This window comes from Barbatula barbatula, assembly GCF_947034865.1.
Source record: "Barbatula barbatula genome assembly, chromosome: 5".
NCBI classification, from domain to species: Eukaryota; Metazoa; Chordata; class Actinopteri; order Cypriniformes; family Nemacheilidae; genus Barbatula; species Barbatula barbatula.
In genome coordinates this window covers 19920787-19936281 of record NC_136769.1, presented here as the reverse complement: position 1 = coordinate 19936281, position 15495 = coordinate 19920787, and the positions used below count along the sequence as shown (strand labels likewise).

The 15495-nt window shown below is 37.4% G+C and overlaps 1 protein-coding gene across 1 annotated transcript; it reads left to right on the top strand.

Moving 5' to 3' along the window:
- Positions 1–11219: 11219 nt before the first annotated feature.
- On the top strand, positions 11220–15455 carry dhrs7ca (dehydrogenase/reductase (SDR family) member 7Ca). The gene is made up of 7 exons (XM_079456403.1): positions 11220–11346; positions 12450–12606; positions 13085–13197; positions 13792–14002; positions 14089–14181; positions 14398–14541; positions 14836–15455. The coding sequence occupies exons 1-7, from the start codon at positions 11332–11334 to the stop codon at positions 15045–15047; spliced, it is 945 nt and encodes a 314-aa protein (XP_079312529.1). The 5' UTR covers positions 11220–11331; the 3' UTR covers positions 15048–15455.
- Positions 15456–15495: the final 40 nt, after the last annotated feature.

The window sequence follows — 15495 nt, the reverse complement described above, 5'->3', positions numbered from 1 at the left end:
CCATATTTTGGACCTATAGAATCTAGAGTCAAAAAGATTAGGACCCCTTATTGAGATGTTTATGGATACTCTCTTATCTCTCCATTTATGATGCTAAAATCCTCGATACCTAAAAACGGTAACAAAATACCGTACTATTATTTTGAGCAAAATGGGCCAATATAAAATGACTAAATAAAACACACGATGACCTGTACCACCCTGGCATTTAGGAAAAGTAGTCTGTCCTGAGAACTTTCTGCTACTAAAGAACTATTGTAAAATGTGATTTTTCAGTTTGGAGTGAAGGATTCGCCTAAATAAATGTTATATCTTGAAATTGATGTTTGGGATACAGAATCCAAACACAACACATTTGTGTAGCTAAAAGCATTATAGCTACTGAGATAACTATATACCGTATAACCAACAACATCTCCTCAACAGCTCCAAGTGTAAACCTACGTCTGACCTGTTCCTCTGTTTATTTGATTGATGAAAGGTACCTTGACACATAACAGATAATCCATCATAACACCATAACCACCTTTTCAATACACTACTCTGAATATTTACATTATTTACAGGCCATCTGTGAGCAGATTTACTGGAAAGAGTTGATATCGTATTATTAACCCTAAAAAAACTTAATTTTAGTAGAAATGAATGGATATGGAATCGACACTTAAAGTGGACTGATGCTTCTAGACATTGCACAGTGCCAGCCAATCTGGAACTGGTGATATTTTTTGTTTTCTGAACAGGCAGATAACAGGGAACAGACTGTGGGAGGTCTGTGGGTGTGCTGGCTCGTGAAAGGATGAAGACCTCATGCGTCTCCGTCACATACAATCGATACACACATGTAGCTCACTGCTGAGTCGCATAATATGATATAGTCCATATAGTAACAGATCTATTGCAATACAGTTTTTCAGGTATATCAATTGTCTGCAGGTAAGTAGTCTATTATAATAACTAAGCAACCCATAGGTTCCATCCTCTGTTTACCCAGATTAAGTGGTTTATCAAGCTTTTTCCAGAGACCACTAGTAGATTACCGTGGAAGAATATTTGCGTTTTCATTACAGCTGCATTATCGATGTGGCCTTTTTGACAACGCCAATAAACTCACCCCAAAATCTTTTAATGACCTCCCCAAGGCTCACTCCTCAGAACTTTACCTGCGTAACACCTGTAGCCATGGTGAGTCCAGAGTCACACACCAATACACACCGGCTCATGCTGTTCGTACAAACAAAACGTGCTTTGGGAGCTCGCTCAACAAATCTCAGGGTTTCAGAGCGATTGGATGGAGCTTCAGACCATTGTTAGTTTTTCATTTGGAGATTCTGCTTAGAATGATGCAGCTTGTTAAATCACCTGTAAAATGTGAACGTGACATGTCAACGTGCCATGGCTTGAATAGTCTTTGGATTTGCCCTTAAATCAGAGAAGGTCGTCTTGATAGTCTGTAAGTGTGCACTGTGTAGCTGTCACGTGGAGAGCGAGGTGAGTGCACCGTGATAAGATGGCATTGTTCAAAACACTTCAGAATCAACACGCTATTGTGCTTTTCAAAGAAATCCCAGACTGTTCTTCTATTCTTCATCATCTATATCTAAACATGCACTTTCAGTTTCCTTAAAGTCACAGTGAAATAAAAACTTGACGATTCATATTTTTAATATTGCAATAATATAATGCTTATAGTCTGAATACGCAATTCTGATTGGATGGAAGGAGTGCATTAAAACCATTTGATGCACGGGTAGATCAAGTCAGTTTGATCAATGTTTGAAATTAACTGATGAAAAATTTCATTTTCACCCATCTGATCAAAAATTACACTTTAAACATTAATAGGTCTGCACATGAGTTTAAGTGGGATAATCCACATCTAGCATTACAGGATTTTAATGCACAACGTGGAGGCCAAAGAACCACGTGAAGCAAAGCCTAATAAATGGATTAGCACTATATAAACAAAACTCTATAAGAATAATCCATAGGTTTTTGGTTGAGCTAACTTGGCATACAAAATATGTGACCCCTGTCTATTTGTGTTTGGTGAAGAAAATACACAGATCACTAACAGTGTATTAAAGAGTCAGGAATCTTAAAGAGGAGTAATTGATGAATGAATGATGATTCATGCGAGTCACGGACTTTGACGGCCAATCTCAAAGTATCCGTGTCACACACCTGTAACTCACTTCAATCTATCTCTCAAAATCCTTAACAGTTTATAACTGCATTCCTGATCTGTGAGACTTTCCATTGTGTCGTGTTCCACTAATCACACATCTCCTCTCAATGTCGCTCCCTTGTGTTCTCATGGTGAAAAGATGCTTGTAAAAAGCCGCACTGTGGATTTCTCACCGCTGTTATTTCCTGCCAGTTATGGATCTGATGAAGAAAAATAATGTTACATAATTGTGCTTTTGGCAAATAAGCTTTCGCATTGTAGAGGGACACTCTGGGGGGGATTCAGGCGGCCAGTATCTCGACTGTTATTTTGGTAGCTGTGATGCTGGCAGTCTGTTGTTTGGCGCCCAGCAACAATGGAATCCAACACAGTAAGACGCTGTCTCCTCTCAGACCCATGGGTGGAGAATCAGTCCCCATATAACATCTATTCCCAATGGAATCAACCTTCAAAGCTTACCAGCCAAAACACAATCAACATTCACAGTAGAGGAGCTACATCCACTGAAAACAAAAGCCTGATAATAGCACTGGGTAGTGGTGACACCTCACCCATACAGAGCACAGGGGTCATGGCCGGGAAACGGTGCTATTTGAAAATCTGGATTTTTTTCATGTGACACTTTAAGGAGATCCCACATTCAACCTAGAAAGTAGTCAACAGCCCTTATGAAAATGAACTATGGCTTAACCATATTGTTTTATTTCTAGTAAAGCCACAGTTACCGTTAATGTATCATGGTCTTACTGTGGTTACCAAATAGTACGATGACTCGGGTGGTGACATAGCTTACCTTGGCGAACTTACTCCATATCTTACTTCAGATGTTAAAGATGTTGGTTTCCACCGTGATAACAATCTCAAACTAGGAAAGCAAAATACAATAGTCAGTACCAGCTTTTATCATATTCGCAGGTTAGACAAAGTCAAACCTTTCTTGAGCAGGGGAAGTTTTTAAACTGTTATTCACGGTTTTGAGACAATATATCGTGAAAACATAACCAGGGAAAATAGGACAGGGACGGTGAGGAGCAAGTGACGAGGATAAAACACTAAAGGGAACTAGCGGAAGATGACACGGGGCAGGTGAGAGGGATGAACACTCTATGGGGCGCTAACGGAGAACAAGGGGGCGGAGCTAAAGATGCGACACAGAGAGAGCATGGCATTACAAAACCAAAACGATGCCATATGCACTTTCTCCACATAAAACACATGGGTCTGACATGATCACAAGACTCCAAGACAAGGAGAGGCAGGATCATGACAGTAATGTACTTCTGTTTTATTTTTTATTTCTACTTTCTTTGTACAGCACTTGGCCAACCAAGGTTGAACTGAAATGTGCTGTAGAAATAAAGTAAAATTGAATTGAAATTGAAATACAGTTTAATCAGGATAATTCTCATTTAACCATGGTTACAGATGAAATATACCTTTTTACTGTAGTCCAACAACCAGTGTTAATCTTCCTAAAGGAGACGTTGTGAGACCACCACAGATAAATACATCTCCACCAATATTCAAATAGGGATTTTTTTCTATAAATTGTTGAAAGTAAAATACAACAAATTTGGACTTTATTATACTAGAATAACCTGGTACAGTTGATGTGAACCACACTGTATATGAACTCTAAACATGTTTTGTGCCAACTGTCTTATTCAAAATGTATTATGGATTGAAGTTAAACGTGAAAATAAGTAATACCAGCCTCAGCTAGCACTTTGTGCCAAGATCAATAATTTTTCTGTAACAAAATGTATCACTATGATTAAGAAAGCTGAACAGTATTGATCTTGACAAGGGCATTATAAGGGTAAACCTGATGAAATATTGACATTGACTTTAAGAAAAATTTATTTAGTTTGAACCATGTGGTTGGAAAAAAAGTTAGTTTTATTGTGTGCAATGTCACAGAACAGGATTGAACAAAACAACTTGAAACAATGACCAAAGCCTATATTTAATGTTAACAATAGTGCACATCAGGACCTGGCTCGACTGTATGGGTGGTGGGGGATTCAATTACGTATTCTGGTTTGGCAGATACTTAATAAAAGTTCCTTGCATGTATAATTGATGATATTGACAGATAACTTTTAATAAATAATACAAATAAGTATTTAGCAAGGTTATTTTTGTTTACTAAAATAAAAACTTTGAAAACTTTACTGTTCATTGAAATAAAATAAAATATTGATTTAAAAACTGTTGGAAAAACTTCGCTAAAGGAAAAGTTTAAATGTTGCCTCAAAAATAAACTGAAGTAAGTTTAAAGCACTAAAAATAAAATCAATTGATCTTATGAAGCAACTTAAAATGTAAACCAATAAATTGTAAATGACAAAAGCATATAGCAAAATTGCTATAACTTTAACTAAACTAACAAAAATAAATGCTAGTTTTAAAATATCAATAACACTAAATAAAACTATAATAACTCTGGTATTTAGTAAGTATTTAAAAATAAGTATTTAATTCCTAATTATTTTAATTGTCAGCTGGAGATTTTTGGGGGACCAGAAAAATCTGGGGGGCAATGCCGCCATAGACCAGGCCCTGCACACATTGATGCAGCTCTAAAAATAACTACAACACTGCTGTATATTTACAATATATTTGTCAAAGCAATTTTCATTACATCAGTATGCCGATCTACAATCGAATGTCCCAAGATCGACTCCCCAACAGAGCTCTTTCATGTCACTGAAGGGGATGTTCAAATCTATAGCATATAGTGTATGAACTGCAATAATAAGACAGCACAGATAAAGCCACCTGAAGGCAGTGCTGTCACATGTGACGTGTGGAGGTTGACACGTTTGAAAATTAAGTCTGGAAGCATTTCAGCCTGCAGCTTCTTCCATGTGCACAATCCACAGACAGTACATGAAGGATGGTGCTGTGGGAGGAGTCGTCCTTCCATTTTTCTTTAGTCAGTGTATGAGATTTAGCCTCATGTGTCGAGCCCAACACACTTTCTTGCACGTGAGAGTAAGGACAAGACATGTCGCTGTACTAACTAAATTCTATACCTTCGCTCTGAGGGAACCACTAGATTCAGAGATCAATAAAACATTACCTGCCTGTCATTCAAAGCACATTTATTTAAACCATAAGAACAGTGTGCGGGGTCCATATCACATGATGTGCAAAATTCGGTTATGTAAAAGAGTTTCTGGATGTCTTAGAAATGTATTTGGAATACAACAGTATGAGCCTTTTGTGTAGGGATGATTGAGCGTGCCGGTCTGGAAGGAATTCGGCAAGTTTGGCATCTCAAGAGTTCATGCAATGATTCTCAGAATACTTCAGTTAATGATGAGAGAAACCAGTGCAGTAGCAAAGGATGCTCAGCTCACAGTGACATGAAGGTATAGAGAACAGGCTGATGAGTTATTGAACAACATTAGAATGAGTATTTGCAGTGGCCATTTAATTGAATATAGATGAATCACTGCCACTTCACTGTTCTGGAAATGAGATCCTGCATTTATTGATAACAAGGCAGAGATGGCACTTTAGTACATCTCTGCAGAAGTCCAATTCTTAGGTATCATATAGTTATTTTAGTATATCATAAAGTTGGCTGCATATTTGAGGTGTCAGGACAAAAGAATGGAAAACGATTAATTGCATTAAACAGAATTACTGCTTTGTCACAACATATTTTTTTTACAGCAGACAGCAAGTGTTTCCTGTTGATATTTTCGTTTGTCTGCAACAGAGAAAAGGGATTCAAATGTTATTTCTTGAGACATATTTTTGAAGAAAGTCTATAGTTTCTGCCAAATGTCTACAATTAGTTACAGTATAAGCAGCTGTCCAAAATGTCATATTTTCTTATAAAGAATCAACATTTGACATATCAGCAAGACATTCACGTATCTGTAAAAATGAATTTATTGAAATGTGCAGAAAGGAAACAAACAACGTAAAAAAGTACAAGTTATATTTTGTCTGGACATTTTTCTCACGCCTCATTAATTCTGAATATTACAATTCAATAATAATAATCATCAAATAATAAAAAATGTGAATCTGAGTGATTATGGATTGAACTTGAAAATGCATTACATGTAATCAATAATTATTTGTTGAATTTGGGGTGACATGAGACCCAGTAAAGTTTACTGGATTTTCGCCTCTATGGAAAAATAATAAACCAACAGTATGAAGCGTTGTTTGTTTCTAATGACCAACAAACATATTTATGGGCTGTATATATGATGATATCCTACCGTGTCAGTATGTGGGTGGAGATTTTGCACCTGTTTAACATTTTACCTTATTTAATATTTATTTTGACAGCCCTGGTGTGAACGACTATTAAAATGGGAGAGAGGAGAGTGCTCGATGTCTTGCCCAGTGTTATCACTTCTTCCACATATAATGAAGCTTATATCCTAAAGATTTCTTAAAATGTCTACTTGACTACTCTTTATTTTGGTGTGAATAATACAATTAAATGAAGTAGAAAATCATGCTTCACACTCAGATGGTGCAAAGAGCACATTTAGAGTCTCTCGCCTCAGAACTCATGTCTGTTGTACATGTCGGGATCGTACGGTTGGCAAACTTGCATCCTGTCAGTGCCTGCATGGCCGTCTGCAGCAGACACGTACCACACAAAAATCTGCAACAGAGAGAAACTGCAGATTAAAAACGGATATATGGTCTGGTTGAAACCAACTAAACAGCAGTTTATTAGCAGCTCTTTACCTTACAGGAAAAATTCTGCCATTGTTTAAAAACCCTTATGTAATTCCAAACCCACATCTCACATCAAACAAATATACGAAACATAAATAAAACACATTTTCTCTCATCTCTCCCGCTGTAGTGACTGACTTTGCCATAGCCGGGCACCTCAACACCATCAACAGACCTCGGGATCTCGATGGACCGCAGGGTGCCATACTTGCAGAACTCCTCACGGATGTCCTCCAGGATCGCCACTTCTTCATCCAGCAGCTCTTCCGGCATGACCGTGTTCAGCAAACACAACACCTCCGTAGGCAGGCACCATCTGCAGGCCTGGGACCTGAAGCGTGACAGGAGTCTGTTCAACAGCGGTCAACACAGAGAAGAAGCACTGCACCTGATATCTTAAAACATCTAATGTCATGTAATGGCACAAATGTACTATTATCTGCCATTATGGCAAGGCCATTAGCGAGAAGAGCTGTTGTTTCAGTAACCTTCTGTAGTTTAGATGCATGCTGAAGGACAGGCACTTAAAGGATTGCCATTCTTGGCGCCCACACTTGCTTCTAAAAACGTGGGATCCTCTGATATTTGAACACTGACCTGGTCAGTTGCGCGGGTATCCACATATTTACACAAAGCTTCTTCCTTTAGACTAGTCTTTGACCAGATTGAAGGCTTTGAGAGGACAAAATTATGCCAGGAGCTCTTTAACCTGCACAAGAGTCAAGGACACGCTGGTACAGTATATTAGCACAACAGCAGGTGTGACCCATATCCTTGTTCACTCTTAAACCAAGCCTAAAATGGGGTGATGATCTTCCTAGATTAAGGCCAAACAGTCTACAGTGTCATATCTAAATTTACAGTCGAATCCAGTCCATATGTGCCATAAACAGTAAACACAATGTGGTTCTCAACCAGTGGCCGATTATTGCGATGGGACTTTTATACATTTGTCCTATATTCCAGTAGATAGCAGAAGGTATTTTTCAAACAGTTCTGTCCTGTTACCCAAAGACCTTGACGCCGTCCAAAGAGAAAGAGAGAGAGAGAGAAAGAAAGAGCGAGAGAACGAGCAGTGAGGGGAAGGTCACCTCCAATCCATTATGGTTTTGCTATACTTTTGCTAGCTCAATCCATTTAGATTAATGAGGTGCATCAAAACAAAAACAAAAACAAATCCTGCATTGTCTGCAACAGAAACCGGGTATTATGGATTAAACTTCAGCAAATGTAAAACTGTGAGATTGATCTTGTAATTATTCGACCTATGGTATGTACAGTATATTAAGAATATAATAATGTTTCATGTACTAGTTTAATTTCATCTAGTTTCCCCCCTTAAAGCCGGCTCACACCAAGGATGGGAACTATAGGAACTATAAAGATACCTGGTCATCATTGAGGTCATTTGGGAGACCTCCGATGAAGAGTTTATCAGGGGACACTGACACATCACCTGAAAAACAAATTGGAAATAAAATATAACAAACACATTTGACTCTTTTTTTCTGTGAGACACAAAGTAAGATATTTTGATATTTCAAAAGGGGTCACTGTTGTTTTCTCAGTTGTAATATGATTGAAACAAGATAAAAAGCTGCAGAATATTGTCCTGGAACATGAAAAGCGGGTTGCTCAGAGATGCCTGGCATACATGAAGACGTTTGATATTCAGTGACTGTCCTTGAAAGATGAAGCTGAAAGAAAGCCATGGCTTAAGTGGTTACTTCAGAGGAATACTTCAGTGCAGTCCAGTCTCACAATTAAAAAGTTGGAATAAAATGGACATTTTTAATTGTCTTTTCTCATGCGAATGAATATTCAATGCAAATATGAGAGAATTTAATATAGTGAAATGCCATTTCTATGAAGGCATTCACATGAGGGACAATTGATATTTGGAGTGTTTTTCATTTGCATTCAGACATATGATGCAATGGTTCATGGTGGTATTTGACCCACCCCTCGTGCACTGTGATTAGACGGCTAAGTAGAAGATAACAAAGTTGTAAAGTTGAAAATTTTTCGACTCTCGGTGACCAGACAAAAACTAATTTTTTCGTCAGTATGTGTGTTGTCGGTGGTTTGAAATTCTTGAAAGACATTTTGACATGACATTTAGTAATAAAACCTGCAACATATTGGGTGGGCAGGTAAGAGATGTGTCACACCTTGCGTGGCTTTGTACTGCATTGGAGGGATGTGCTCAAAGCCTGGAGGAGTTACATCCCAATATTTGTACACCTTTTTCTTTCTTGATCGGTGTGGAGAATAGCTGGGAAAAGAAATAAACACGAGAACAAGGCGAAAGTGCCAACAATGTTATTACAACAACATTTTAAAGTTGAACAGGAACCACACCAGGCGCAGACAGCGGGTAAGGGGTTAACAGACTTTAATAAACAATAAAACAAAGACCCGCGTGGGGGTAACAGAACAAAACATGACAATGACACAGGAACATGGAATGACTAAACTAAACTTGACAGGACCAGGAGACACTTAAATACAATACATAACTGTGGTTTTATGATCTAGAGCCAATTTCTTTTACACAAAGAAAGTTACGTAAAAATTTTATTGAAAATATGTTATTTGAATGTTTAATTTTGTTCAAAATAGTGTGTATTTCATTAAATGATGATCTGAATGTATTATGTTTATAAATTAAATAAATACAGTAGACTTATATCAGTGTTAAATATTATAAATGCAGTATATGCTAGGCCAAGGGTGTAACTTTGGTTTGAGAAGTGGGGGAGGAAATGTTTTTAATTTGAATCCATTCTCAAATTGAAAATACCTGTTTTGCGTTGCTTTTGATTGTTTAAACTGATTAAACCACGAAACCAAAAGGTGTTTTTATTGTGTAGCAAAAGATCATGAAGGGGGAAATCGACACAGGCAGACTCTCTGTGTACTTCTCCGTGGCGATGACGGCGTGTGGTTAAAAAATCATTGCAAACAAATTTGGGGGGAACACAAACGGGATTTCGAAAAGTGAGGTGGACATGTCCCCCCTGTCCCCAGTGGAAATGACGCCCCTGTGTATAAATATATAAGCAAAGTAACACACTTGCTATTAAGACATCAGACCGACAGGACACACTAACTGACACACAGTGAAATCTGTACAGACTCAACACATCAGCACACCAGAGCACATGAGTAACGGGGAGATGTCGTCTGTTTTTGCTCAGCTCTGTCTCGAACTCTTAGAAATCGGACAGGATCCGATAAACCAGAGTCAGTCAGACACACTGCCTAATGAGCCTATATACACATATATAAAAAAACTCACTGCACTGAACATGTTATGTACACTGACACTGTCAGACCTCTGCTGAGAGAGACTGCTGCAGCGAGTCGGCATAGTGGGCGTGGCCAGCAGGCGGTAACAGGCCATATGTCACCGCCCCTGACCAAGCCCACCCCTGAATAAATAGCCGAGAATGCTAGCGATCGTATTTTGTAGGCGGACTCAAACTTTGCAATTGGTTTATAATTTATGAGCATGAAGTAACAACTTTTTGTAGTTGACAAATAATAAAGACGGAACTGTCAGTATTAGCCTACGAAACATATGCTTAACACAACACATAGACAAAATAGAAAACACTTTTTTTCGTTTCGTACTTTTCTGCGTGATTGCGTTTGATATTCAGAAGTAAAACATTAATAATAGCAGTAGTAATTGTAACATAAAAAGTCAAGAAATCATTATAAACTAAACCAAAGGAACGCAACTTTATTTATAAGAGCTCCACAAATCCAAGAATCATATTATTATATTTTATTATTTGATACAGTCTGTAAACCTAGGCATATATTTCATACATCTGTTATTATTACTTTATGTCCTGTATTAAAATAAACAATTTAAGTGGTCTGAGTTTGAGAAAATCCACTGTGTAGATTGAAATATGTAAATATTTGAATTCCAATGAATATGGCAAGGAGGCATATTCTCCTTTAAATGGTCCCAAACCAAAATCTATTTGAAATATCGTCCCAAAATGATTTGTTTTCAGATTTAATGCTAAATGCAAAGCTATAGTATAGCAAAGGTTAGAGCCTAAATTGTACCTAACCAATCCATTAGTCTGATAATCCTGGTTTGTGTTGTCTAGTAATTCATTCTCCTAAAGAATATTCATGGTGTCATGTGTTCCTGCGGATCCCTTCAATCCAGTAAAAACTGTGTTTGCTTTATTCAAAGACTTGACTCATTTACAGCTTTCCATCAGTTTCTCAATCTGCTATGATAAACGGCCACATCAGCTGTGTGCTATTAAAAGCCCTCAAACCCCTCGGTATTGCCCGTGGCGTCTGTTTAAAGCCGTGCTGTGCTCAGAGACACTGGTGGAGATTTCAACCGTTGTTCCTTAATCCTTACAAACAGACCAGCAGAGGTGCATACAAACAATATGATTATGGATGTGGTAAGTCAAAGAACAATCCAAGTTTGTAACAGAGCATTGTGATGGAGAGCATTAGTTGTGTCGACTGATCAGGCGCTTTTTGATCTTTTGTGTTTGAGACCTCACTGTTGTTCGTAGCAATTGAAGAAGACGACTTAAAAAAGACTGAGAACAATAATTGTTAGTGAGGTATATCTCTTCGCGTGTGTTTATTCAGTCAGTTCTGCAGTGGTCTAAACATAGGTGGGGCATTTTCAAGTCTAGTCTAGAATATATTTAGAGCTGTGTAAATGAAGGAGTGAAAATATCAATCCAAATGTTTCCGAATTTGGTAGTAATGTAGGTTGTACATTTTATATTTTTTGATAGTGTTCAATATAACTATGCATGCTTTTAAAATGTATTTAAATACCTAACATTTATTAAATACATTTAAATAATATAAATTACATAAACAAATCTGACACGTAGTTACACCAAATGACATTTAATGGTCAGATTTGTAAAACAACTGTTCAAGGTAAAAGATGCACGACAATGTATTTCTATAATAAATTACACTGTATTTCTAAAATAGTTTTTGAGACAGGAGCAACGATTCTTTGATAACGTGTCAAGTGGTTCACGATCTATTTTAATTCATGTTTATTCATCACACGGCATACAGCATTTTCTTTCATTACATTCACATGATGGCAAATAGTAGGTCAACCAAGTCCAGTATTGTTTTAATACAGAAACGATCATGCACAGAAGTGCTCAGTACATGCAATGCTTCATAAAATGTATGGAATGTGGCCCTCTTGACCTCAAATGAAGTACTGTCATAAATCTGCCATAAATAGTAAGCATCGGGCATAGTGTGCGATTCTGTGTTTCTTCTAGATTAATTTGGTACTAATGTCTTTTTTATGGTATTGTTTAATTTTTGTTTATGTTTAGAAATGATATGAATGTGTTTATTTTAATCAGAGGTCTAGTTTAAACGCAGGCCTCCAAAACTCTTTAACTATGGCTATAAGTGACATTATGGTGAGACTGCTTTTTTAAAGGTGTTTTTAAAACTATTGCAGTAGAATGTTGAGAAATGAAGCACTGGCATTGTTCTTCTGTTTTTCTTTCAGGGGCTGGATGTGGCCACAGTTTGGCTTGTGCCCGCAGTGGTGCTGATCACAGCTGCTGTATTTCATCTCTACCGTCTGATGCTTCGGCATTTAGCCAAGACAACTGTGAGGAATAAAGCGGTGCTGATCACTGACTCGCTGTCAGCCCTGGGAAATGGTACTGGTGGTTTCTCAGCGACTGTGTCGGCCCTGCAGCGTCTTTCATTCACATTGCATTTGCTTGTTTTGTAATTTAATAAGGTGTTTTTATATAAAGGGTCCCAATACATTTCAGGAATTGCACTTAAACACTTCTTTTAAATAACATAACGGTTGAGAGATAGCGTACGTGTCCATCAACTGTCATTTAATATTGACCCTTTGAGATGATGTCACTTCCTGGTGGATGCTATTTCTAGGTTTAATGCAAAAGAATAGCAAGATGGAAAAAGTTAAATAATTGCAGTTATCGAACAATATTTTTGGGAAAAAAGTTGTTTAAAACATTATTTTTTTTATTAAAAGTACATATATGTTAACATTGTAAGGGACAACTCTCTTGGAAAATAGGTTTTTGTATTTCATGACGTAACATGTAAATCTGCAATATTGTAAATATGCCAATTTTTAAACTCCGTATGTTGTGATTATTTTAGAGTTTGCGAAACTCTTCCACAGCAGCGGAGCCAGACTCATCCTCTGTGGAAATAACTGGGAGAGGTTAGAGACTTTAGCTGAGCAGCTGACAGATGAATCAGATCCAACAACTGTAAGTTCAAAATGATCAAACAATTTGATTATATAAAAACACTACTAACGTGCAATGAATAGCAAAAGTTTGTTAAAGTAATGGTATAGCAAAAAGTGTAGTATTATTACTTATTGGGAAGGTTTTCCCACGATTAAACAGGAACTAGGCCTTGGTTAAATTAGGATGTTTAAAACATAGGTTGCAAAAAAAATTTTGGTGGGCATCTTAAGACAAAACTATCACACTGATATATTTTACAAAATGTCAGTGCAAGTCGATTAAGACACCTCAAACATTTAAGTAAGTATAAGCCCTGTCCGGGAAACCACCCAATAATGTCATTCCAACTCTTTACTATATCGTTCTTTTGCGAAGAATAAAAAATGTTGAGCAGAATGTTTGTATTTGTGTTGATACGATTAAGGTCAATGGAGACCAGAGATGGTCATGGTCACTATTCTCTCTTTTTCAATAGCTTGAACATTCTGCGAGATAACTCCTTTTGTGTCCAACGTAAGAGAGAATGTCATGTAGTTTGGTGAATGGCAGAATTTCTGTGTGAACTAACCGTATATCGTGTTTAATATGAGGATTACTCATTTTACTCTTCAGACATTTCCACCGAAACTAGTGGAGCTGGACTTCAGTGATATGGAAAGTGTTCCTGAGGTGATCTCTGAAATCCTGGAATGTTATGGCTGTCTGGATATTCTGATCTTTAACAGCAGCATGAAGGTTAAAGCCCCCGTACAGTGTCTGTCTCTAGAGATGGACAGAACCGTCATGGATGTAAACTACTTTGGGCCCATCACATTGGCTAAGGGTAAAATGCAAACATTAATAGTGGCTGTCAACAAAAATCGAAAAGACAAAATGTTTTGTTCACACAACCCTTTTATATTGTCACAGGTGTTCTCCCATCGCTGATCTCCAGGAGGTCAGGTCACATTCTTCTAGTCAACAGCATTCAGGGGAAGCTGACCGTGCCCTTCCGTGCCACCTGTGAGTTTTAAAGGAACACATCACTCCGAAATTACAGTTATGTTCCCATTTATGCATGTCATTTATAACACGTTTAAGCTCATTTTAAAGAATCTTTACTCCGCTGTTCTATCATGGGAATTATTTCTCAAAAGTTTATAAAAGCAAATCTTCTCTAATAGTGTCAGTCTATTTTAAGGCTATTGGGAGATGTAAGAAATATCTTGCTTTGTTCAGATGCCGCCTCTAAGCACGCAGTTCAGGCATTTTTTGACTGTCTGCGGGCTGAAGTTCAACAGTATGGTATCATTGTGAGCACTGTCAATCACACGTTCATAAACACTCCCACAACAGAGGATGAGGCCAAATCCACAGGCACAAGTGAGTCAACTACTGTTCATAATGCTCATATACATATTTATTCACATGTCCAGTCATGATGATAATGTGGCTTTACCCAGAGGTCAAGGAAAAACACATTTTGTGACCTGGGAACATATTATTTTTACTGTATTAACCTACGGTACATAATATGTTTGTGATTGTTTCCTATATTTTTGTGCCATTAAGAATCTGTGAAAAGAATGATGTACATAATGATGCACGAGCATCACCTCTGTGTATGTTTTTTCCTCTATAATCGTCTGGACTATGAACACTGGTTGGAAATGACAGCCACTACTAAACAGAAATCTCTTGGTGTGAATCCGGAGGAGATGGCATGTGAACTTCTGAATACTTTGAGCAGTAAGAAGAAGGAGATTTTAATGGCCAGCTTTATCTCGAAAGCAGCGATCTACACCAGATCTCTCTTCCCTAACCTCTTCTTTGCCATCATGGCAGCAGGAGTCAAGACCACTATGGCCGAGGAGACGTCAGAGGATTGAAAGGTCACTTTAATGTGCTGTTGTCTTAAATGAAAAGAGTCAGATTTGCTTCGCATTTAAATTGTTGATATTTGATGTATTGCTGATTTTGTTTGTGGATCTTGATCTGTTTTGAAGCAACTTGTTGGATCCAGAAGATGTAGTCTATGCAGTTTTAAAGACGTATTGTAATAGATGAAATGCATTGAAAAACGTCTTTGTTTTATAAATAAAATACACGTTTCCAGGACATCTTACAAATGAATTTTCAGATTGCCTGATAGAATATGAGGATGTCCTAGAGATGACTATTATCTGTAACAGTCTGTGTGCAGGCCTATGCAATATAATTTGAACTGTATATTTTTTTAAATATGGCAATTATGTTAAAAACATATAAAATTATTACAAATAAAACTATTTCAAACTAATACTTTTAGCAACTTCAGTCAAGTTTGCAGTAATGTTC

What these genes read in the sequence shown, in the direction of transcription:
- dhrs7ca (XM_079456403.1), top strand. An exon ending in GCTGTCAGCCCTGGGAAATG is followed by an intron (nt 12,607 to 13,084) that starts GTACTGGTGGTT and finishes TGATTATTTTAG; the next exon opens with AGTTTGCGAAACTCTTCCAC. An exon ending in CGTGCCCTTCCGTGCCACCT is followed by an intron (nt 14,182 to 14,397) that starts GTGAGTTTTAAA and finishes TGCTTTGTTCAG; the next exon opens with ATGCCGCCTCTAAGCACGCA.